Raw genomic sequence first — 26,008 nt, forward strand, 5'->3', positions numbered from 1 at the left:
ATGCTAAGTACTTGTTACGCTCCTGGCTATTGAAAAGAAACAAACGTTTTGCGTCTGTTGTGGATGTGTGTGTTTGGAACTTTCGTCGAGTACTGCTGTTGTCGTGAAGGAGATCGCTGAATCAGTCGCCAAGATTAGCGTTAGCGAAATATCTACGATACTATAATCTCCCATCCTTGCTGAGTCACTGCAACAAATTGGGGAATCTGACACTTATCACAAGCCTAAGAATTATATTTGACTGAATTGATTTTGCTTTCTTTTTAGATTATTTCTGTATTCGTTTTCATCTGGTTTGCGATTTCTGTTTTGTGTGTTGTTATGTTATAACTGCATTTATTGTAGAGCTCTGGGGCATATGGGCGAGATGGCACTTTACAAAAAATAACTGAAATAATAATTAAATCAAGTGATCACTGACCATTATAGCAAGTGTTGGGGAGAATTCTCCAGAATGGCTAATTTCCCTTACCTACCGAGTCCCACAGCAGCTTTGCTGGATTTCTAGGATTTATTTTTTTCGCCTGGTAAGAGTGTGAGCCTTTTTCCCACTCTCACATGTGTTTTGCTGTGTGTGTTTAACATTTGTGTTCATAGACTGTGGAGCCTCACCTACTCCATAGGCATCATCGTTTTACTATGTGTTTCACAGCATCTTCAGTGCAGTGACACACGGTTGTCATTTTGGCTTCCCAACTCCGACTCCATTTTCTGGGGCTGGTTACTCTCTCCCAGAACGTGTAAATTTGCCATTTATAAGTCTATTTTAAAACTCACAGACCCAGTACAAACTATCTTAAAGTTCTGGAAAGGGTTAATACTTATCCCTTTTTCTCTGTTTCTCTTGGAGCATTGTTTCGCTCCCTTTTCATTAAGACTTGGCTTTTGGCAGTGGTAACTACCCTATTTTTGCTACCGTGGTTATCTTAAAAAGCCCTGGTATTGTTTTAGGCTATCTTGGTGACCTCAAACTTAAACCCGCTAGACCATAAACGTTTTTATATGGTTCCGGCTGGGTTTATTCACCATTTCTTTTTGTAAAAGTCTTTCTCATGTTTTTCTATGCGTGCCAAATCAGGTTTAGTTCCGTTGTTCCCCGTCCTTTCGCGGGCTTCTACACAGAAGCCCTCCTTAGGCGCCTGTATGTCTGGGGGGGACAGGATGTGAGGGAGGGGTCTAGGACTCCCTGCAGAGGGTCTGCTTGGAGATCCATGTCGCACTCTGATCTGATTGGCTGTGGTGACTGTCCCGGCGGGACAGCCAACCTGCTGTGTGATTGACAGCCAGGGTGTGTGAATGGGGGAAAACTGCATAGAAAGCAGGTCTCTGGGTCTGGAAAGGCAGGGTTGCCACTGGAACGAAAGAACTGAAGAGGAGCTGACAGAAGAGGACCCCTACAATGACTGAACCGCCCGGTGAAGCCCTGCTGCATGTCCGAATCTTCATACTCCAATGACAGGGAAGATCTTCAAGGAATCTTCTCCCCTTGTGCTGATGGGAACAACCAGTTTGCCAAACTGCTCGTCAGGTCTCCCTTCTCTGGTCGAATTGGCTGTACAGAGCTACAGTGAACCGGATAGCCAGGAGAAATGGACCCTGCTTCCGTTTTAAGCAGCACACCTTTTATTTGTTGCTTTGCTCTGCTGCTGGTTTCTTCCCTGGGCACTGCAGGACCCTCCAGTCTTCCTACTTCGTGTCAGTCCGACAGTCGCTTCAGGAACCGTGAGCCTGCAGGACCTGCCAGGAACGGCCGCCTCAGCTACAGCCTTCTTCTCCATTTAAGGTACTGTTCAAATCCGGTTGTCCGTTTCATTCAGCTGCGGTGAAAGAGTGTGAAACCTTTTGCCAATCCGAGGGCTTGTCCTTCGCCAATCTTTAAACTAACTTTTTTGCTGAACAACTTCGTCTCGAACTCTTGGCAAAGACTTAACCGCGTACTACCCTGAACTGTGTGATCTTGAGCAAAAGACTCTGACCCACCCTGTTTGAATCTAATTTCCTAACTGTAGTTCCTTTTTCTAGATTGCCCTGCTTACTTACTTGTTGGTGTATTCAATTCTTGCCTAACATTGTCTTTCCCTCCCTTTTAAATTGCTGTAGTGCCATTTTGCTCACACTTCATTTTGAGCCTAACTTGTCCAGAATCTATTGGGTGTGGTGTAATGTATTAAGAGTGTGATTTTTCAACTGCTTTACTTTAGTGAAATGTTTTACAACTGAAATAAATGTATATTCTTTTACTCAGAAACCTTGAGACAGTGTTTGTTTGAATCATAGTAATTGCTGTCCTTTGTGTAACTATTGATACTGCTCACTTACTCTTGAGATGTCTGGCTGCTCAGTCATCACTCCTACTTTACTGTGTAGTACAGGCTTGTACCAAAGGAGAATTTGTACTGTCACTTGTAGTCTTAATTGTGTGTGGTGTTCCCAAAGGGTACTGTATATAATTCTGCCTAACAGCAAGGAACTCCCAAAAGGCGGCCAACACAGGTAGTGGAAAAAAAACTATTCGAGAACCTCGGCGTGACAAACCTTTTGTTTGAAAAATATCAGCCAAATCCACCATGCGAGTAAAAAGTTATTGGCAATTCAATTTTTGGGTTTCAAATGGGACTTGATACTCAACTATAGTGCAGTGACCGGTGCTCTAGATAAGATTTGGAAGTGGGGGCATTTAACTCCCTATTTTTTAAAAATGGGAGTATAAATCTAATTCCAGTTCCCAATGAGAGTATTGTACAAGCAAGTAAAATCCTGTTCTAACTAAAAAAAAAGGAAATGTTTCTGTAATATTTATTTCTTTGCACCTAGTTATTGATGCACATTAAAAAAATCCATGTTTACTTCTTCGATCGGGCAATAATAATAATAGTTTCTTCCCATGGTAAACATGCACTACTGGTCCAAACATATTCATGGAGTTGTGAGGGTAAAAACAAGGGTGCAAGATTCTACATGCCTTTTTTGTTGGGAGATTTTTCACTTCCTATTTTTGGGGCGTAAACGTGGCTGATACACATTGTATCCATAGGGCTGGCGTCGAATATATATATATATATATATATATATATATATATATATATATATACCAAAGAAGGGATAAACTGGAGGTAGTGAAACATTTGACTTATTTGGTTTATCATATTTTTAACAAACTAACCGCCTGATTCATGGAATTATTTGCGCTGAAACGCAGATTTGCGCGCCTTTCTGCCTGAAAATCCCCATACCTTAAACAGAGATTTTCGGGCAGAAAGGCGCCCAAATCTGCGTTTTCAGCGCAAATAATTCCATGAATGCACCGCTAAATCTGAAAACATTAATAATGCTAAATTGAAATCAAAAATAGGTTTCTTCTCCGCACAAATGAAGACTTCATGCCAGAGTTTGCCACTTTTCTATGATTCCACTCATCAAATACTATAATAGAAAGGTTGTGCCTACTGTCACCTATGGCTTGGAGCTATGGCACTTGGAAGATTGGGATAAACTATTCACCCTGGAGGGCATCCTTTGGAGAAGAGTTCTACCTGTCCCCAACAGTGCTCATACTTGTGCCTTTAGAAATGAATGGTACTTCTTTAATTATGGGCGTGGGTACGTTGGAACGGATTACTTCTTTACCACAAGATTCTAGACCCTTCTGAAGATTCCTTATACACGGATATAAACAATACATTAGATTTAGAATATTCTAGGGGACCTAAACGAACCCGTAAGGAAATGTAACACACTGCTTGACCTTTTGGAGTCCAATCGTGAAATGTTTAATTGTAACCCCGATTGTGCAAAAAAAGAAAATCTGGCTGTTAAGACTTGTCTGAAACTAGGGCAGTTTATCTAGTCTATATAAAGACTTGGCTGAAGAGGAAAACAAATTGTGAATTCTCTGCCATACTTATGAACATTTCATAATGCAAGCTGGCATAATATTTTCCTAAAATCTAATTTCAATGTATTCCCTACAGGTGAGATCTTGGAAAATGAGTGTGGGGAAAAGTCTGCAGGGGAATAGATTTTGTAAGACTAGGTGAAACTGAATAATGATGGTCTAGGGCTCCGACAGGACAGATTGCTACATTTTTGATGTTTTGACAGAATTGAGCTATTTTGTCATCGGAGCTCAGATCTTGTTTGTCTCGGAAATTCAGAATTCTCTAGACATGAGTAGTGGATAGATTTATGAACTGTACATTGCTTAGACTCATTAAAACGTGAGAACTATATTATTAATTTGCTTTTAGTTGTGACATTTCTCTTTTATTCTTCAAGGTAATGAATTTGAAATGTTTTGCACAATGTACTTGTACTTTCGTAATGCCATGTTGTGAAAGGTTTATTTATAAACCATTGTATTTATTTGAAAAAACAAAGGCAACTGGAGTTTGCCACGATTTGTCCAATCCGATGGGTGAGATCGAGCATAAATTATCTGGGCTCCAGATCCCTAATACTTCAAGCATCCATCGCTGCAATTTCCCACAGTTCAAGGAATTTGGTGAAAACCTGGAAAGATGAGATAAATTAGAAATATTGTGGTGTGGGAGAGTGGCAGCAATCAAGATGAATCTGATACCTAGATTGCTGTACCATTGCTTGACTCTCCCGCTTAGGCTACCTGATGCCAATCTGAGGAAGCTCTTGGGGAGGATTTTGGAATTTGTGTATGGGAAAAAGAAGGACCAAGTATCAAGGAAGGTGTTGCTTATGCGGACAGGAAACAGAGTGTTGGAGGTTTCAGATGTCCACCAATACAATATGGCTGCACAATTATTGCATATATTCACATGGGGTAGGGTAGAGGCGGTACTTAAGTGGAAACAAATTGAGGAGGCTTGGTCTACAATTGCTCCTCTTCTATTTGTAAATATAGTGCAGCATAAGGCAGAATTCCCAGTATTGTCCACAACGGCAAATACCATTTACAATTGGAGAAGGATAGCTCGGAAATAGGGTATAAAAATGGTCATGGGAGCACTCACCCTGGTTTGGAATAATCCAGATTTCCTTCTAGGCAAGGACAGAGTACGATTCAGAAGTTAGAAAGAAGGTGGATTGGAACATTTGGGGGGGATTTACATATGAGTGGAAAAACCCTAACATTTGAGGAATGCAAGATCAAGCTCCATGCGAGTTAGGGGGAACGGTTTCAATAGGCGTAATTAAGGTATTGGACCTCTCCCCCAAAGGCTCGGGAGAGGCAGAGACCATACTCCATTAGAACTAACAATACAGTCTGATATACAGAAAGGGAAAGTATGAACCCTATACAAATTGTTTGATAAATGCGACCCAACAGGCCTTTTGGGATGTATGAAGAAATGAGAGGAATCACAATCCTATAAGGAGTTACTTAGTAACAGATAGGTTAGAGCCAAACTCTTTCTATAACCTGACATTGTACCACAAACGTACACCCTACAATGTCCATGGCATACATACAACACATTTTCAGGTTTTATTCTGTTCTCCCCTCCCCACATCTACTTCTATTTGTTTACTTCCGACCTTGACTCTAACATTCCCTCTCTCCTCATCCTACTCAATCTCTCTTCTGCCTTCAACACAGTCAACCATACCATCCTGCTCAACCGTCTTCGTGAGAACCTGGGTATCACTGATCAGGCTCTGGCCTGGCTGACCTCTTTCCTCTCTGATCGACCCTCCCAGGTCCAACTGGGGTCCTTCCTATCCTCCATCTTCCTCTCTACCTGTGGAGTTCCCCAGGAGTCTAACCTCTAACCATGGCTTTTCAACCAATACCTGGCAACTCTCGCCCACTGCATTGCCATTCTATGCTCAAATTTCCAGTGCTACGCTGACGACACAACTTATTTTCAGGCTGCCCTCGGCCACCTCCTTTCCTTCCCTCATCGCTGATTGCCTAACTGCCATTCAAGATTAGCGTGCCGCCAATGATCTTTGTCTGAATGCCAGCAAGATTGAGATCCTCCTCATTGGCAACCCTTCTCCATCCTTTCCCCTCTCTCTCTGGCCAGCCTCGCTTGGCCGCCCTCCTCCTATCCCCACCTGTGAAGCCAAGAACCTCAGGGTCATCTTTGACCCCACACTTTCCTTCTCCGCCCACATCTCTGAGGTCTCTAAAAAGTCAAACTTCCTACTGCACCTCCTCAAAGGTACTCTTCCTTTCCTCACCTTCCCCCAGAAGCTCAGCGTCTCCCAAGCTCTAGTTCTCTCTAGGTTGGACTATTGTAACAGCCTCTTTCTAAATCTACCTGCCTCTATTCTTTGCCCTCTGCACTAATCCAGAACAGGACTGCGAGACTTGTCCTTGGCCTCAAGCCCTGGGATCGTATCTCTCCAGCTATGAAATCTCTCCATTGGCTCCCAGTGGATGCAATGATTAAATTTAAAACCCTCTGCATTGTCCACAAGGCTTTCTGGGGCTTGGGTCCAAAATACCTTCAGCTTTCCCTCCGCAAATACCTCCCCTCTCGAACTCTTCGATCTTCTACCTCCAACTCCCTCAGGGTCAGTTGTTTCTCAAAGAAACGAGCACCGGGTAGATCTCAGTCTTCGGCCGGGGCCTCCCTCTGGACCAGCCTCCCTACCACTCTAAAACTTGAGGAGAACAATCTCCAGAAGCACCTCAATACCTTCCTCTTTGCATCTGCCTTTGCTCCCCTCTCCCTTGCTGATCTGCTCTCCCTTAGCGCTGTGCACCTGGCCAACCTCTATCCCCTTGGCCCAGGTACCTGCTCACCCTGCCACCCTTCTGCACTGCCTCCCGGCCACCCCTTGCACTGGGGACTGTATCTGTACCCATACAGTCCCCGCCCCCATTTTCTTCTTTTTATGCACTTATCAGACTTAGCCAGTTCTGCTGCCGTAAACACAGCTCTTGCCACTTTGTGGCTGCACTACCCCCTGTGTATTGCTCCATGATCTATTTTATTTGTATTTATTATTATTTATCTGTTTATCCTCTGCCCCGGACTTTCCACTTTCCCTCTTTCATGCTTTTTTCCCCCCTTTCCCATGCACTTACACGTTCTCAATGTCACTGGGCCTAGTAAGATAAGTTATTTTTTCTCCCCTGTTCTGCTCCCTTGCCGTGTTGCACTCTGAAACACTTGCATAAGAGCGTAATACAAATAAAATATATCATATCATAGTTGTTTGTATGATTTAGTTGAGCGCAGCATGACTGCAATTGTGGACTGGAACCTTGTCTTTACAAAGCTCTAATGGGTGAAACTCATGGCCATGTAGTCGATATCTTAACTGATTAGACTGCTACAACTGCATACTATGGAATGTTCTAAGATTCGTTTACTAGAATTCATAATATCGCTCTTGGTTGAGCAAGAGTCATGAAAGTAATGTTTGGAGCAAGTTTTCACTTTACTAACAATTAGACTCTGAAGAATGTCATGTTTTTGTAACTTTAGAGTTTTTATTGGTGTAAAAGTCATATTTTAACTATTCTCAAAAGAACAAATAACATGAGTTCTTGATAGATATACAGTAAAAGTAAGCCAATGACGAAATAGCTAACCTTCATTTTCTTGTGTAGCAACGCTAGCATTGGAGAGATTTCTCTACCATATTTACATTCTAGCACTAGGTTGTGTGCTAGTATCCCCTAAGCTTAGCAGCACCGCACAAAATCAATATACTCATATGGCTGCACCTATGTTTTAAAGTGATGTAATATCCAACAACCAACTTCACATTACCTAAAAAACAGTCTGCTCCCCACTTGAGGGTATAGCCCTGACTGCTCTGCTGGATTCACCTCCTGATAGCCTTGACTGACCTGCTACAATTATCCCGTGCAAGGGTCAGGCACACACAGAGAAGCCATGAAACCTAGGTGTGGATTGAAATTCCTGAACGCAAAATAGGATCTAGGAAAAGCATTTTAACATTCATGAAAATCACAATATGTATGAGTATCTCACCTCCATCCACCACGGCAAACATTAACCAGATTTTTCACAAACACTTTTTTTGCACCCAGATTTGAGTACATTTAGCGCCATTACTGGCAACTTTCTGCTCATCCAGACACCCCCCCCCCTCCACACCCCCTTAAAGATACCTGCCAGCTCTCCAACAAGAACAATAAATCAGCCTAAGTGTACCAATTGTGAGCCACAGCACCATTTCAGGCTTCTGGCACACACCATGTACTGCCAGTGCACAGCTCTTTCTGGCACCAAGCTCAAGTCTTCCTTCAGGATACAATTCTAAGAAAGGGGTTTAAAACGTTGCCTACATATTTTTCGAATGATAGCTGAATTCACTGGATTAAAAAAAAAAATCACTGATTTAAAAAAACAAAAAGTCAGATTTTACTAGAAAAACAGATCACGAGTGTACAAAAACATAGGGGAATCTCACTCATAGCATTTTTTTCATTTATAAACAGTGTGAAAGGACATTCTGTAAACTACAGGAGGCATCGCTCACATACAACCAGTAAACAAGCCATATCTTACACCAAAAGAGTAAACTATCAAATACACTTCTGGAATAAAAGGTCAATGCCATTAGGTTTGCAATGAAGCTGACAATCAGATGCCATCTCTTCCACCATGAGCGAGAAAAGCCTGAGGAGTAGGGCATCACAAGGAGTCAATACGAAACCATACACACGGCAGGAATAAAATCATACCTGGCTGATGCGGTTGAACCCATACTGCTTGAAGCGTTCGTCAAAGGGAGGCACTGAGCTGACACTAATGTAGAAGGGTTCCCATGGTTCTTTCCACTCCACTGAGTATACCACCTGCATCTCGTCCCCAGTTGGGAGGTTTAGCCACTGGGAGTAGTTAGTAGGAGCTTGGCAACGCTGGCACAATTCCTCATAGAACGGCCGTATCTCCCCAACCTGGTAGAGCTGCAGTAACTCTGCCTTGGCTCTGGGAATCCTGCGAGTGTGCCGGATCTCAAAGGAAGGTACCACATACACAGTGTGCTCTCCTTCCAGAGTAGAAGGCCTCCCGGCCATCAGCGAGAGAAAGGCCAACCGTAATCCCTCACTGGGCAACATGTCCACATCGATGACCAACACATAGTGACTGCCTGCCTCACCCTGGGCCACATTTCTCAACAGATTATTTGGGTAGGATGCATTGGCTCCTATGTCATAGTTGCGAAGCTTGATCCCAGTATCTGCCAGTTTCCTGAACACATCATCGCACGATTTCAAACGGGCAAACTCACCACGGTCTGCCAGTTCTGGGAAAATTGCCAAGTCACCAGAATGGCATACTAGGTGGCCCAGGGACCCCACTACATGCAACATTCCCTAAATACCTCCTTCTTAGAGACCTTCGGTCAGCTAGCTGCAATTCTCTGCAGATAAGACGATATTCCAAGCAGAGAGTGTGGGGTAGATCTATTAACCTCGGCAGGAGCATCGCTCTGTAATGGCCTCCCAGCCCCTCTCAGGCTTCTGCCTGATCTCCTTATGTTCTGGAAGATTCTCAAGACACAACTTTTCTCTTCTTCATTCCCTCCCCCCTTGCTAATGCCCGCCATTGTCACATTGCCTTGCTGCCTGGTCCCTTCTGAGATCCACAGGGCACCAGGCCCTCCTCCTGCCCCAACCTGCACTTGCCCACGGGCCCCTTTCCCCTGACAAGCCTGGCGTGGGGTGCATCCCTACCGAGCCTGGTCCACCCGTCCTTGCGCTTCGCATGTGGTCCTCACTCCCCAATTCCCCTGGCACTTGCCCACCTGGCCTAGTACTTGCCTAGTCCCTTTGGCCGTCTTCTTCCCTTCCTCTTCCCTGCACTTGTATACCTCCTCTTGCCCAGCGGCTTCCACTCTAGAATGTTCCTTCTGCCCCGACCTACACCTCCTTGTTACTGCTCTTGCATCATCCAAATGACACAAGGCCTAGTAGGACCATTATTGTCTTTTTTTCCCGGCCCCTCCCAGCCCCTTTTTTTGTCTTGTGGCACTTGAAACACCCTTTTTTGTATAGGCTGTAAGGAACTCATGTTGGCAACAGTAAAGACAGACACAAGTGATCACATTTGAAGGGTGTTTATTAAACTGTATAAATGGGTGAGAAAAACGCCCAATCTAAACCTAAATCCAAGATGGGAGCAAGCTTCGACAATCAAATTATAATAAGGCAGTCCTAGTGGCGTCTTTTCAAATAAAAAGGACCCATTCTAAAAAAAAAAACTATTGCCAAACCTTACAGCTAAGTTACAAAATAGTGTAGGCTAATGTTTAGAAAAGAAAGAAGTGTTCACAACATGACAAGTGAGGATGGTATAGCTGGGGTCTCCCTTCCCCATGTTTTTAGCACAGGACAAGGCAGGACTCTCGAGCACAGCACACTCCTGGGCTTTTCCAGCACAAGCTTGCGGTTTGTTTTCAAAATATCAGGGCCTACTGTGGCCAAGTCTCCGTTACACCCATCCCCTTGCCTCAGAGGACGTGATGTACTATTAACAACAAACAAAAAGTTCCTTTCCAATAATCTTCTCGTAGGGTGATTTCCTTTAACCTGTGGATCCCCCACAACCAGGCTCCGATCCTTTTCATAACCTTGGCTTCCCTCAGTCGGGTTCACTTTTTCCAATTTCACACAATTCACTTTTGTGTGATGCCTTGCGGGACTCATTTCCCCTAGCTTTCTAACCCCCAGTCAGGCTCTCCACATTTATCGGTCATACAGCGGTTTCCCTCAGCAAGGCGCACAAGCCTGTTTCACACTGTCACAATCTTGGTAATGGGTTAAGGATCGATTGTACAAGGGATTTTGGCTCGACCTTAGTATGACCACCTTAACCCTGTATGTCAGCCTTTTCTACGGCCTCTTGTTACTATATTATTGACAAGAAAAGGGGACCTGCCAGAGACTTTCGAATGGATGCACACATGGCGCTGGACCACTCTGTAGCTGGTCTTTCCCTCGATTTTAAAAGTTCAGTATTACACAAGTTCTTTGTTCAGAATAAGTTGCTGGTTGCCACTTTTGCTCAACACAGTCCGGTTATCCATTGGGTCTCCTTCTGACTCACAGGCTGTGCTGACCTCCTTGTCGTTGCTTGTCTCTGGAGTCAAGGATGGTACCATGGTAGCAAGTACGTCTCCCTGCCTCGGTTATCAGTGTGGGAGGGTCCTGTGCACCATTGACATCTGTTACACCACACGTCAGCTGTAGTTCCCGATCTTATGATTCATTTTACAGAGGCTTCGCAGGCTTGGGTCGAAAAGGCCAAAGGCACTTCCCCGCTTATTGACCTTTCCGGTCTCTCCGCCTTTGTTCTCCGTTTGAACTGCCGTCCTGGAATAGCTGCTCCATCGTGCATTTTTCCTTGCTCAAAGTGTGCTCTCGTGCTCTGCCTTTTATCCCTGTGGGGAAGGGAAAAAGCTGTCAGGTGTGTGTAGTTATTGTCAATTGCCTGACTCTGCCTGACCCTTGTGTTGGGACATGTCAGGTGTTAGTCCGTTGTCTTTCACAGTGTTTGGTTTGGAAAGGGGGGTAGAGCTTCTACGTATCCTATGGGGTAAGATGGGGAAAAGGTGTTAGAACGAAGGGGATACCGTGTCTCACCCATCAGTGTCCCACTTCCACTCCCCAAAGACCCCTCATTCAGGTGATCCTCCCCCAATGGTCCACCCCCAGGAACTGGATCTAATAGCGATGGCCGTGTCCTGGCCATCTGGATGACAGATCTCCGGAGACTAGCGGATGAGACAGCTTCAGGTTTCTCACAAGGCACTTTACAAATAATGATGAAATAATAAAATAAATGAAGTCTAACCTGGAAAGTAGGAATCATAAGTGGCTGCAGATAGCAATAGACCAAAGATTTATGTACCACAGTGTTAGCCAACACTGAAATAATGAGCAAAGGAATAGGTCTTGCCAATGTGAACTATGAACATGGGCTTGTGGCCTTTGCACATTTACATGTTATGCATCAATTCAGAAATCAATTTTATTGCTGGAATAGATATGTTCACAGAAGCCAGTAAGCATTTCAAAACTGCACTCATTCGAGGCATGCAGGAATTTTAGTGATGAAAACGTTTTTCTTTTTATTGTTCATCATTGCATGTGTTGCCCTGGCTGCAATAGTCCACCCAGCCTGGTGAGAAATCATTACCCCCCTCCCTTCCAGGTCAGTTTGTGCCATCTCTATATGTTAACCCACCGTTTTTGTATTCGAATTCTGTTTATTTCAGAAAAGAAGTGGCCCACTTTGGCCTAAAAAATGTCCCCACACTATTAATTTGTTTTGTTTTTCCCCAGGTATTGCACTATTGAAGTATAGGGAAATCCGAGCCTGTATGCACCTCGCTTAGTGGCCTCTTTGAAATAATACGTACATGTTGTGGGAGCAATTTCCAGACACCAATCTGTCCTTTTGCGTTGCAGTTATAAGCAGTTGCAGTTATAAGGAGCAACTGACAGGTTTCTGAGATTTTCTTTTAACAGGGCTCACCTGTGGGGTCTTCTTAGCTGCTTTTATCTTGGTGCTTTTCTTTTTGGTCTGGGTTTCATGAAGAAAGGGGTGCGCCTAACCTGACGCCACCCTGTCTAGTAGACAAACCACCAAGCAGACTGACCCCAGGGGAGAAACTCAATATCCAGGAAAAACCCTCACAAAGGGAAAAAGACCGTAGATGGTCTGTAGGTGTTTCGTAGAAGGAAAGTCCAGGAGGCAACATGTAGAAAAGGGTGAGCCTCCCCGGATGCCACCCTGCCCAGCAGACAAACCCTCAAGCAGATTGACCCCAGGGAAACAACCCCATATCCAGGAAAACCCCTCAAAAAGGGGAAACAAACCTGTATATGGTCTGTGGGTGTTCCGGAGAAGGAAAGTCCAGTCGGCAGCAGCAGGATAATCTAGGAACGAACAAACAAGGAACAGGAAGGAGACAAGGGAATCAGGTCAGGGAGGAAGGATCAGCAAGGAGAGCAGAAGCAACAGAAGGAACCTGGAGGAAAGCAGGAAGGGAACAAGGAGAGGCAAGGAGTGCGCTGAGCTAGGAATTACAAGCCAGAACAAGGCAACCACAAGCCGAGCATTGAGACGCAAGGCTCGATAGTGAACTGGGTGCATATGAACGCTGTCAGAGAACCTCTAGACAGCGTTCATTGCTGGCCGAGAACATTAGCAGCGGCCATATTGGTGGAAAAAATGGCCACCGTGAGTCACATACGGAGCCTCCAGGCATGCCACATCGGCCGAGTGCGGTAAGTCATGACAGCAACACGGCAGCCTACAGGTTCTGAAAACGTGCAGATGTTGCATTTGAAATTTAAACCACTCATTTCTTTTCTGTAATGCAACGCCGTGTGCGCCAATCAGCAATCGGTTGATGGAAGATAAAAACTTTCTGTGAAGAATGCAAAGACTGGGATTAACCGATGGATGAATGGAATCAGCATTATAAGATCACCGTTCACAGTTAAACAGAAAATTAGGACCATGCAATGACCGCTAGCTATACCCTCGATTGGAAAAAGTTAGCCATGTTTTGTGGGCTTAATGACCTCTTTACAGCATTATGTCAAAATGCTAAGTACTTGTTACGCTCCTGGCTATTGAAAAGAAACAAACGTTTTGCGTCTGTTGTGGATGTGTGTGTTTGGAACTTTCGTTGAGTACTGCTGTTGTCGTGAAGGAGATCGCTGAATCAGTCGCCAAGATTAGCGTTAGCGAAATATCTACGATACTATAATCTCCCATCCTTGCTGAGTCACTGCAACAAATTGGGGAATCTGACACTTATCACAAGCCTAAGAATTATATTTGACTGAATTGATTTTGCTTTCTTTTTAGATTATTTCTGTATTCGTTTTCATCTGGTTTGCGATTTCTGTTTTGCGTGTTGTTATGTTATAACTGCATTTATTGTAGAGCTCTGGGGCATATGGGCGAGATGGCACTTTACAAAAAATAACTGAAATAATAATTAAATCAAGTGATCACTGACCATTATAGCAAGTGTTGGGGAGAATTCTCCAGAATGGCTAATTTCCCTTACCTACCGAGTCCCACAGCAGCTTTGCTGGATTTCTAGGATTTATTTTTTTCGCCTGGTAAGAGTGTGAGCCTTTTTCCCACTCTCACATGTGTTTTGCTGTGTGTGTTTAACATTTGTGTTCATAGACTGTGGAGCCTCACCTACTCCATAGGCATCATCGTTTTACTATGTGTTTCACAGCATCTTCAGTGCAGTGACACACGGTTGTCTTTTTGGCTTCCCAACTCCGACTCCATTTTCTGGGGCTGGTTACTCTCTCCCAGAACGTGTAAATTTGCCATTTATAAGTCTATTTTAAAACTCACAGACCCAGTACAAACTATCTTAAAGTTCTGGAAAGGGTTAATACTTATCCCTTTTTCTCTGTTTCTCTTGGAGCATTGTTTCGCTCCCTTTTCATTAAGACTTGGCTGTTGGCAGTGGTAACTACCCTATTTTTGCTACCGTGGTTATCTTAAAAAGCCCTGGTATTGTTTTAGGCTATCTTGGTGACCTCAAACTTAAACCCGCTAGACCATAAACGTTTTTATATGGTTCCGGCTGGGTTTATTCGCCATTTCTTTTTGTAAAAGTCTTTCTCATGTTTTTCTATGCGTGCCAAATCAGGTTTAGTTCCGTTGTTCCCCGTCCTTTCGCGGGCTTCTACACAGAAGCCCTCCTTAGGCGCCTGTATGTCTGGGGGGGACAGGATGTGAGGGAGGGGTCTAGGACTCCCTGCAGAGGGTCTGCTTGGAGATCCATGTCGCACTCTGATCTGATTGGCTGTGGTGACTGTCCCGGCGGGACAGCCAACCTGCTGTGTGATTGACAGCCAGGCTGTGTGAATGGGGGAAAACTGCATAGAAAGCAGGTCTCTGGGTCTGGAAAGGCAGAGTTACCACTGGAACGAAAGAACTGAAGAGGAGCTGACAGAAGAGGACCCCTACAATGACTGAACCGCCCGGTGAAGCCCTGCTGCATGTCCGAATCTTCATACTCCAATGACAAGGAAGATCTTCAAGGAATCTTCTCCCCTTGTGCTGGTGGGAACAACCAGTTTGCCAAACTGCTCGTCAGGTCTCCCTTCTCTGGTCGAATTTGCTGTACAGAGCTACAGTGAACCGGATAGCCAGGAGGAATGGACCCTGCTTCCGTTTTAAGCAGCGCACCTTTTATTCGTTGCTTTGCTCTGCTGCTGGTTTCTTCCCTGGGCACTGCAGGACCCTCCAGTCTTCCTACTTCGTGTCAGTCCGACAGTCGCTTCAGGGACCGTGAGCCTGCAGGACCTGCCAGGAACGGCCGCCTCAGCTACAGCCTTCTTCTCCATTTAAGGTACTGTTCAAATCCGGTTGTCCGTTTCATTCAGCTGCGGTGAAAGAGTGTGAAACCTTTTGCCAATCCGAGGGCTTGTCCTTCGCCATTCTTTAAACTAACTTTTTTGCTGAACAACTTCGTCTCGAACTCTTGGCAAAGACTTAACCGCGTACTACCCTGAACTGTGTGATCTTGAGCAAAAGACTCTGACCCACCCTGTTTGAATCTAATTTCCTAACTGTAGTTCCTTTTTCTAGATTGCCCTGCTTACTTACTTGTTGGTGTATTCAATTCTTGCCTAACATTGTCTTTCCCTCCCTTTTAAATTGCTGTAGTGCCATTTTGCTCACACTTCATTTTGAGCCTAACTTGTCCAGAATCTATTGGGTGTGGTGTAATGTATTAAGAGTGTGATTTTTCAACTGCTTTACTTTAGTGAAATGTTTTACAACTGAAATAAATGTATATTCTTTTACTCGGAAACCTTGAGACAGTGTTTGTTTGAATCATAGCAATTGCTGTCCTTTGTGTAACTATTGATACTGCTCACTTACTCTTGAGATGTCTGGCTGCTCAGTCATCACTCCTACTTTACTGTGTAGTACAGGCTTGTACCAAAGGAGAATTTGTACTGTCACTTGTAGTCTTAATTGTGTGTGGTGTTCCCAAAGGGTACTGTATATAATTCTGCCTAACAGCAAGGAACTCCCAAAAGGCGGCCAACACAGGTAGTGGAAAAAAAACTATTCGAGAACCTCGGCGTGACAAACCTTTTGTTTGAAAAATATCAGCCAAATCCACCATGCGAGTAAAAAGTTATTGGCAATTCAATTTTTGGGTTTCAAATGGGACTTGATACTCAACTATAGTGCAGTGACCGGTGCTCTAGATAAGATTTGGAAGTGGGGGCATTTAACTCCCTATTTTTTAAAAATGGGAGTATACATCTAATTCCAGTTCCCAATGAGAGTATTGTACAAGCAAGTAAAATCCTGTTCTAACTAAAAAAAAAAGGAAATGTTTCTGTAATATTTATTTCTTTGCACCTAGTTATTGATGCACATTAAAAAAATCCATGTTTACTTCTTCGATCGGGCAATAATAATAATAGTTTCTTCCCATGGTAAACATGCACTACTGGTCCAAACATATTCATGAAGTTGTGAGGGTAAAAACAAGGGTGCAAGATTCTACATGCCTTTTTTGTTGGGAGATTTTTCACTTCCTATTTTTGGGGCGTAAACGTGGCTGATACACATTGTATCCATAGGGCTGGCGTCGAATATATATATATATATACCAAAGAAGGGATAAACTGGAGGTAGTGAAACATTTGACTTATTTGGTTTATCATATTTTTAACAAACTAACCGCCTGATTCATGGAATTATTTGCGCTGAAATGCAGATTTGCGCGCCTTTCTGCCTGAAAATCCCCATACCTTAAACAGAGATTTTCGGGCAGAAAGGCGCCCAAATCTGCGTTTTCAGCGCAAATAATTCCATGAATGCACCGCTAAATTTGAAAACATTAATAATGCTAAATTGAAATCAAAAATAGGTTTCTTCTCCGCACAAATTAAGACTTCATGCCAGAGTTTGCCACTTTTCTATGATTCCACTCATCAAATACTATAATAGAAAGGTTGTGCCTACTGTCACCTATGGCTTGGAGCTATGGCACTTGGAAGATTGGGATAAACTATTCACCCTGGAGGGCATCCTTTGGAGAAGAGTTCTACCTGTTCCCAACAGTGCTCATACTTGTGCCTTTAGAAATGAATGGTACTTCTTTAATTATGGGCGTGGGTACGTTGGAACGGATTACTTCTTTACCACAAGATTCTGGACCCTTCTGAAGATTCCTTATACACGGATATAAACAATACATTAGATTTAGAATATTCTAGGGGACCTAAACGAACCCGTAAGGAAATGTAACACACTGCTTGACCTTTTGGAGTCCAATCGTGAAATGTTTAATTGTAACCCCGATTCTGCAAAAAAAGAAAATCTGGCTGTTAAGACTTGTCTGAAACTAGGGCAGTTTATCTAGTCTATATAAAGACTTGGCTGAAGAGGAAAACACATTGTGAATTCTCTGCCATACTTATGAACATTTCATAATGCAAGCTGGCATAATATTTTCCTAAAATCTAATTTCAATGTATTCCCTACAGGTGAGATCTTGGAAAATGAGTGTGGGGAAAAGTCTGCAGGGGAATAGATTTTGTAAGACTAGGTGAAACTGAATAATGATGGTCTAGGGCTCCGACAGGACAGATTGCTACATTTTTGATGTTTTGACAGAATTGAGCTATTTTGTCATCGGAGCTCAGATCTTGTTTGTCTCGGAAATTCAGAATTCTCTAGACATGAGTAGTGGATAGATTTATGAACTGTACATTGCTTAGACTCATTAAAACGTGAGAACTATATTATTAATTTGCTTTTAGTTGTGACATTTCTCTTTTATTCTTCAAGGTAATGAATTTGAAATGTTTTGCACAATGTACTTGTACTTTCGTAATGCCATGTTGTGAAAGGTTTATTTATAAACCAATGTATTTATTTGAAAAAACAAAGGCAACTGGAGTTTGCCACGATTTGTCCAATCCGATGGGTGAGATCGACCATAAATTATCTGGGCTCCAGATCCCTAATACTTCAAGCATCCATCGCTGCAATTTCCCACAGTTCAAGGAATTTGGTGAAAACCTGGATAGATGAGATAAATTAGAAATATTGTGGTGTGGGAGAGTGGCAGCAATCAAGATGAATCTGATACCTAGATTGCTGTACCATTGCTTGACTCTCCCGCTTAGGCTACCTGATGCCAATCTGAGGAAGCTCTTGGGGAGGATTTTGGAATTTGTGTATGGGAAAAAGAAGGACCAAGTATCAAGGAAGGTGTTGCTTATGCGGACAGGAAACAGAGTGTTGGAGGTTTCAGATGTCCACCAATACAATATGGCTGCACAAATATTGCATATATTCACATGGGGTAGGGTAGAGGCGGTACTTAAGTGGAAACAAATTGAGGAGGCTTGGTCTACAATTGCTCCTCTTCTATTTGTAAATATAGTGCAGCATAAGGCAGAATTCCCAGTATTGTCCACAACGGCAAATACCATTTACAATTGGAGAAGGATAGCTCGGAAATAGGGTATAAGAATGGTCATGGGAGCACTCACCCTGGTTTGGAATAATCCAGATTTCCTTCTAGGCAAGGACAGAGTACGATTCAGAAGTTAGAAAGAAGGTGGATTGGAACATTTGGGGGGGATTTACATATGAGTGGAAAAACCCTAACATTTGAGGAATGCAAGATCAAGCTCCATGCGAGTTAGGGGGAACGGTTTCAATAGGCGTAATTAAGGTATTGGACCTCTCCCCCAAAGGCTCGGGAGAGGCAGAGACCATACTCCATTAGAACTAACAATACAGTCTGATATACAGAAAGGGAAAGTATGAACCCTATACAAATTGTTTGATAAATGCGACCCAACAGGCCTTTTGGGATGTATGAAGAAATGAGAGGAATCACAATCCTATAAGGAGTTACTTAGTAACAGATAGGTTAGAGCCAAACTCTTTCTATAACCTGACATTGTACCACAAACGTACACCCTACAATGTCCATGGCATATATACAACACATTTTCAGGTTTTATTCTGTTCTCCCCTCCCCACATCTACTTCTATTTGTTTACTTCCGACCTTGACTCTAACATTCCCTCTCTCCTCATCCTACTCAATCTCTCTTCTGCCTTCAACACAGTCAACCATACCATCCTGCTCAACCGTCTTCATGAGAACCTGGGTATCACTGATCAGGCTCTGCCCTGGCTGACCTCTTTCCTCTCTGATCGACCCTCCCAGGTCCAACTGGGGTCCTTCCTATCCTCATCTTCCTCTCTACCTGTGGAGTTCCCCAGGAGTCTAACCTCTAACCATGGCTTTTCAACCAATACCTGGCAACTCTCGCCCACTGCATTGCCATTCTATGCTCAAATTTCCAGTGCTACGCTGACGACAACTCATTTTCAGGCTGCCCTCGGCCACCTCCTTTCCTTCCCTCATCGCTGATTGCCTAACTGCCATTCAAGATTAGCGTGCTGCCAATGATCTTTGTCTGAATGCCAGCAAGATTGAGATCCTCCTCATTGGCAACCCTTCTCCATCCTTTCCCCTCTCTCTCTGGCCAGCCTCGCTTGGCCGCCCTCCTCCTATCCCCAACTGTGAAGCCAAGAACCTCAGGGTCATCTTTGACCCCACACTTTCCTTCTCCGCCCACATCTCTGAGGTCTCTAAAAAGTCAAACTTCCTACTGCACCTCCTCAGAGGTACTCTTCCTTTCCTCGCCTTCCCCCAGAAGCTCAGCGTCTCCCAAGCTCTAGTTCTCTCTAGGTTGGACTATTGTAACAGCCTCTTTCTAAATCTACCTGCCTCTATTCTTTGCCCTCTGCACTAATCCAGAACAGGACTGCGAGACTTGTCCTTGGCCTCAAGCCCTGGGATCGTATCTCTCCAGCTATGAAATCTCTCCATTGGCTCCCAGTGGATGCAATGATTAAATTTAAAACCCTCTGCATTGTCCACAAGGCTTTCTGGGGCTTGGGTCCAAAATACCTTCAGCTTTCCCTCCGCAAATACCTCCCCTCTCGAGCTCTTCGATCTTCTACCTCCAACTCCCTCAGGGTCAGTTGTTTCTCAAAGAAACGAGCACCGGGTAGATCTCAGTCTTCGGCCGGGGCCTACCTCTGGACCAGCCTCCCTACCACTCTAAAACTTGAGGAGAACAATCTCCAGAAGCACCTCAATACCTTCCTCTTTGCATCTGCCTTTGCTCCCCTCTCCCTTGCTGATCTGCTCTCCCTTAGCGCTGTGCACCTGGCCAACCTCTATCCCCTTGGCCCAGGTACCTGCTCACCCTGCCACCCTTCTGCACTGCCTCCCGGCCACCCCTTGCACTGGGGACTGTATCTGTACCCATACAGTCCCCGCCCCCATTTTCTTCTTTTTATGCACTTATCAGACTTAGCCAGTTCTGCTGCCGTAAACACAGCTCTTGCCACTTTGTGGCTGCACTACCCCCTGTGTATTGCTCCATGATCTATTTTATTTGTATTTATTATTATTTATCTGTTTATCCTCTGCTCCGGACTTTCCACTCTCCCTCTTTCATGCTTTTTTCCCCCTTTCCCATGCACTTGCACGTTCTGAATGTCACTGGGCCTAGTAAGATAAGTTATTTTTTCTCCCCTGTTCTGCTACCTTGCCGTGTTGCACTCTGAAACACTTGCATAAGAGCGTAATACAAATAAAATATATCATATCATAGTTGTTTGTATGATTTAGTTGAGCGCAGCATGACTGCACTTGTGGACTGGAACCTTGTCTTTACAAAGCTCTAATGGGTGAAACTCATGGCCATGTAGTCGATATCTTAACTGATTAGACTGCTACAACTGCATACTATGGAATGTTCTAAGATTCGTTTACTAGAATTCATAATATCGCTCTTGGTTGAGCAAGAGTCATGAAAGTAATGTTTGGAGCAAGTTTTCACTTTACTAACAATTAGACTCTGAAGAATGTCATGTTTTTGTAACTTTAGAGTTTTTATTGGTGTAAAAGTCATATTTTAACTATTCTCAAAAGAACAAATAACATGAGTTCTTGATAGATATACAGTAAAAGTAAGCCAGTGACGAAATAGCTAACCTTCATTTTCTTGTGTAGCAACGCTAGCATTGGAGAGATTTCTCTACCATATTTACATTATAGCACTAGGTTGTGTGCTAGTATCCCCTAAGCTTAGCAGCACCGCACAAAATCAATGTACTCATATGGCTGCACCTATGTTTTAAAGTGATGTAATATCCAACAACCAACTTCACATTACCTAAAAAACAGTCTGCTCCCCACTTGAGGGTATAGCCCTGACTGCTCTGCTAGATTCACCTCCTGATAGCCTTGACTGACCTGCTACAATTATCCCGTGCAAGGGTCAGGCACACACAGAGAAGCCATGAAACCTAGGTGTGGATTGAAATTCCTGAACGCAAAAGAGGATCTAGGAAAAGCATTTTAACATTCATGAAAATCACAATATGTATGAGTATCTCACCTCCATCCACCACGGCAAACATTAACCAGATTTTTCACAAACACTTTTTTTGCACCCAGATTTGAGTACATTTAGCGCCATTACTGGCAACTTTCTGCTCATCCAGACACCCCCCCCCTCCACACCCCCTTAAAGATACCTGCCAGCTCTCCACCAAGAACAATAAATCAGCCTAAGTGTACCAATTGTGAGCCACAGCACCATTTCAGGCTTCTGGCACACACCATGTACTGCCAGTGCACAGCTCTTTCTGGCACCAAGCTCAAGTCTTCCTTCAGGATACAATTCTAAGAAAGGGGTTTAAAACGTTGCCTACATATTTTTCGAATGATAGCTGAATTCACTGGATTAAAAAAAAAAATCACTGATTAAAAAAAAAAAAAGTCAGATTTTACTAGAAAAACAGATCACGAGTGTACAAAAACATAGGGGAATCTCACTCATAGCATTTTTTTCATTTATAAACAGTGTGAAAGGACATTCTGTAAACTACAGGAGGCATCGCTCACATACAACCAGTAAACAAGCCATATCTTACACCAAAAGAGTAAACTATCAAATACACTTCTGGAATAAAAGGTCAATGCCATTAGGTTTGCAATGAAGCTGACAATCAGATGCCATCTCTTCCACCATGAGCGAGAAAAGCCTGAGGAGTAGGGCATCACAAGGAGTCAATACGAAACCATACACACGGCAGGAATAAAATCATACCTGGCTGATGCGGTTGAACCCATACTGCTTGAAGCGTTCGTCAAAGGGAGGCACTGAGCTGACACTAATGTAGAAGGGTTCCCATGGGTCTTTCCACTCCACTGAGTATACCACCTGCATCTCGTCCCCAGTCGGGAGGTTTAGCCACTGGGAGTAGTTAGTAGGAGCTTGGCAACGCTGGCACAATTCCTCATAGAACGGCCGTATCTCCCCAACCTGGTAGAGCTGCAGTAACTCTGCCTTGGCTCCGGGAATCCTGCGAGTGTGCCGGATCTCAAAGGAAGGTACCACATACACAGTGTGCTCTCCTTCCGGAATAGAAGGCCTCCCGGCCATCAGCGAGAGAAAGGCCAACCGTAATCCCTCACTGGGCAACATGTCCACATCGATGACCAACACATAGTGACTGCCTGCCACACCCCGGGCCACATTTCTCAACAGATTATTTGGGTAGGATGCATTGGCTCCTATGTCATAGTTGCGAAGCTTGATCCCAGTATCTGCCAGTTTCCTAAACACATCATCGCACGATTTCAAACGGGCAAACTCACCACGGTCTGCCAGTTCTGGGAAAATTGCCAAGTCACCAGAATGGCATACTAGGTGGAATGAGACTAGCTCGTTCACCGGTGCACACAAAGTGGATAGGACATAGATCATCATTGTAGTAAACCGTACCTCTTCTGGGCTGGGGGCAAAGAGGGCCACAGACACTGGGCCCCTCCAACGAGCCAGAAGCTCTTGTAAGTGGTGCAAGTTGTTCAAGGTAGTGTGGGTAGCCAGAACCAGATCTTCTCGGGGTGGTGATGGAGCTGCTGCAGCCCATTGACCCATTTGTAGTCCATCGTTGTTTGCTGCATCATCACCAGCCTTTAACAGGTTTTTATAAAGCCGGTACTGTCCGCTGGAGTCTAGCACACCACCACTGGCCAGCGAGAGCTTGAGGCGGCTCTTCTTCACTTGGTCCAATCGGTGGTGGGCTGGCTCCACTTTCCTGGCCTCAAACAGTTCCAGAAAACGAAACTTCTGCTGCCTGCCATGCAGCCCAGAGAGCAGGGACAGGTAGATTAGTTGCAGAACAGCCACAAGCATCAGCGCTGCCAAGACCACCTTAAAGAAAGAGCATTTCACAGGCATCTGCATGACCTTGCAGCGCCTTCCCAAGCAATGGGATCACAGCACATCTACTGAATTTAGGTCGCACTGCATTTACTGCACCCGCAATCTGCAAAACAATGCATTCACTAAACCTGCCTCTGGATCGCACTGCAGCAACTCAACTTGGAACAAAGGGCCCCTGCCACCTATCGTACCTGCTCCCTGGATACAAGTGCATATGCACACGATTTATCTAAGTGCATACATTCCACCTGGATTTCAATTGCGGTACTGTAGTTGTTCTCTGAAGCATGCCTAACCTTTGCTGTTTTCTGGCGTGTGTTAAAGAAAACGGCCTGATGGAATCTACATGTCCAAATGCCTACTGTACTACTGCCTGCCCCTACTTGTGGAACCTTCACACTTTCCGCAGCCTTAAAACGCTACTGACGATTGGATCCTCCCTCCGCCACTTATAATGTTTAGTTCGCACCTGAGAAACGGACCTTAGCAACGCTCCTCCTCTCGTCATCACGTGAGTTGCACGTTCGGGTGTCTGGGAAATCACGTGTTTCAGATCGCGCACTTCATGAACGTGTGGTCTTTGCAAGAGGCGGAAAGAGCGGGAAAGCTGGCACAGCCTCGTGGTCGATAGAGGAATGTGGCAGCATCTTGGCGGAGACCTGATGAACACCGTCATTCCTCCATTAAGAAGATAATTTGATCTACAATAAGTCTTAAAGCTGTATCATACTTGGTTGTTATTTTAGTGTAGCAGGGTGATTTGGCCTTCATAGGAGGGGATATTTCAGTGTACTTTTAGGATTGTTATGCAAGAGGATGCTTTTTGTGCAGTGGGACACATTCCTCCATTCCTAGGGCACATTCCTCCATTCCTAGGCGAATTTCCAGTATACCAGTTTACATTAGTATGATTAGATTTGTTTTCTTATGGAGAGGTTTTTTTTCCCCTGCCCGTGGAGACTGTTATTTTGGGGATTTGATATGTGCAACAGAGAGTGGAGATGTGTTTTGTGCATTGGGACATACTTCACTATCCTGTGCATTGGGACACATTTGGGTACCATTTTCCAGCATAACAGTTTACAGATAGGTGGATAGTTATTTTTTTAGTTTTTTCATTTTATTTCTTTAAAAGTAATACATTGTAGCCTATTAAGGCTTTTTGTCCATAACATGAAATTATCACTAAAAGAAACAATTATTTCCAGACAATGCGTATAATTCAATATAGATCCACAATTTAACTAAATAATACATTAAAACCACATAATATCCATCATAAAATACAGAGCAGATGCATATAATTTCCATCATAAAATACAGACCAGATAGTTGTCAAATCCTTATTAAAATCATGTACATATGTTAAAAACGTGGATATTCTTATTCCATTTAAGCTTTCACATTCAAACAAATGTTTGATAGTTTCTACCACCAGTTCAGCACATAACCCACACAATCAATTACTTCTACTCATTGTTTTCTCAGGCAGAGGGTAGGGTGACCATATTTTCAAGATAAAAAACTGGGATGGCCACAAACATAAAAGGACTACCAAGGCGAACACACAAAACACCCTATTGCGCATTATTTCTAGAATTGGACTGCTATCCTCAATATGAAATGTGCAGATATATATAATGTAAGTATTAATGAAGGAGATTTTGCTGTGATTGCTCCAATTTCTATTACAGGCCTTCTTATGTATTTGTTTTGTAACCAGTATGCTTACTTGGGTACCTGAAAGATTGGGGGTTTGGGCCAACCCTGCAATGTCAGAGTTCTGGTTAATTAATGTGATGTTGGAAAATATGTTAAGTGTTCTGATGCTTGTTTGATTTATAAGCATCCACTATCAATATTCAATCATTTCGTTGTGGAACTGTCAGTGGTCGCCTTCCCTTTCCCCAAAACCGGGCATGAGTTTTTAATAAAAAAAAAACTCGGGGAATGGGGGGGGGGAGTCCCAATTCTGGGAAAGTCCCTACAAAATCGGGACCTCTGGTCACCCTAGCAGAGGGGCGATTTGGTCTGCCTGGGGGCAGGAGGTTAGTTTGTGGATCTCTTACGAGCAACGGAGGGGCGAGATGTGTTTTGTGCAGTGGGGCATACTTGCGCATTGCAGCACACTTCAGTTTGGGACCTACTAATAATTGCACAAGCGGGAAGGGTCCTGAGACAGCATCGTGGTTGAGAGCTGATGAACACAGGCATGCTTGAGCATTTATCCTGTGCAGAGGGACACGTGTGGGTAGTGAAGAATGGGGGACTACTTGTGCTCCAGTATAAAGGAGCAGTTTTTCCTGTGCAGAGTGTGTATTTGGCCATTTCCAGTGGCAAACGTAGGTATTTGTCTTTTTGTCGTAGAGTGCAAACCTAGGTATTTGTCCTGTACATAGTTCCGGGGAAGTATGGGATTAGTTGTCTTGCACAGCATTGGGTATTTGACCAGAGGACAGGTGTACTTTACAAAAACAGCGTTTGGGTATTCGCTCCATGCAGAGAGTGGGATGAGATTTCCCTGCCCATAGTGGGTATTTGGAGATTTGTCCTGTGCAGCAGAAGTGTGGGATGTATTTTATTTGCCCTGTGTAGAGAGAGGTACATGTTTCAGCATACATTTGTTTCTGGTCCTGTGCAGAGTGGTGGATTTTCCCTGTCACTGTGGGGGAGATTTCTTATGGTTTTGTGCAGAGAGGCGAATTGAAGCAAACAATGTTACATTTTGGGTTTGGGTTCTGTGAAGAGCAGTCTC

General features: G+C 44.0%; 1 protein-coding gene across 1 annotated transcript in view; it reads right to left on the minus strand.

The window, feature by feature from the left end:
- Window positions 1–23,714, minus strand: part of B4GAT1 (beta-1,4-glucuronyltransferase 1) — a 103,864-nt gene extending 80,150 nt beyond the window's left edge. Inside the window, exon 1 of the mRNA XM_069653471.1 lies at window positions 22,132–23,714. Coding sequence (XP_069509572.1) covers window positions 22,132–23,274 — 1,143 coding nt within the window. The 5' untranslated portion in view covers window positions 23,275–23,714. The remainder of the gene's footprint in view (window positions 1–22,131) is intronic.
- Window positions 23,715–26,008: the final 2,294 nt, after the last annotated feature.

This window comes from Ambystoma mexicanum, chromosome 3q, assembly GCF_040938575.1.
Source record: "Ambystoma mexicanum isolate Mex_15411 chromosome 3q, UKY_AmexF1_1, whole genome shotgun sequence".
In the NCBI taxonomy this organism is placed as follows: Eukaryota; Metazoa; Chordata; class Amphibia; order Caudata; family Ambystomatidae; genus Ambystoma; species Ambystoma mexicanum.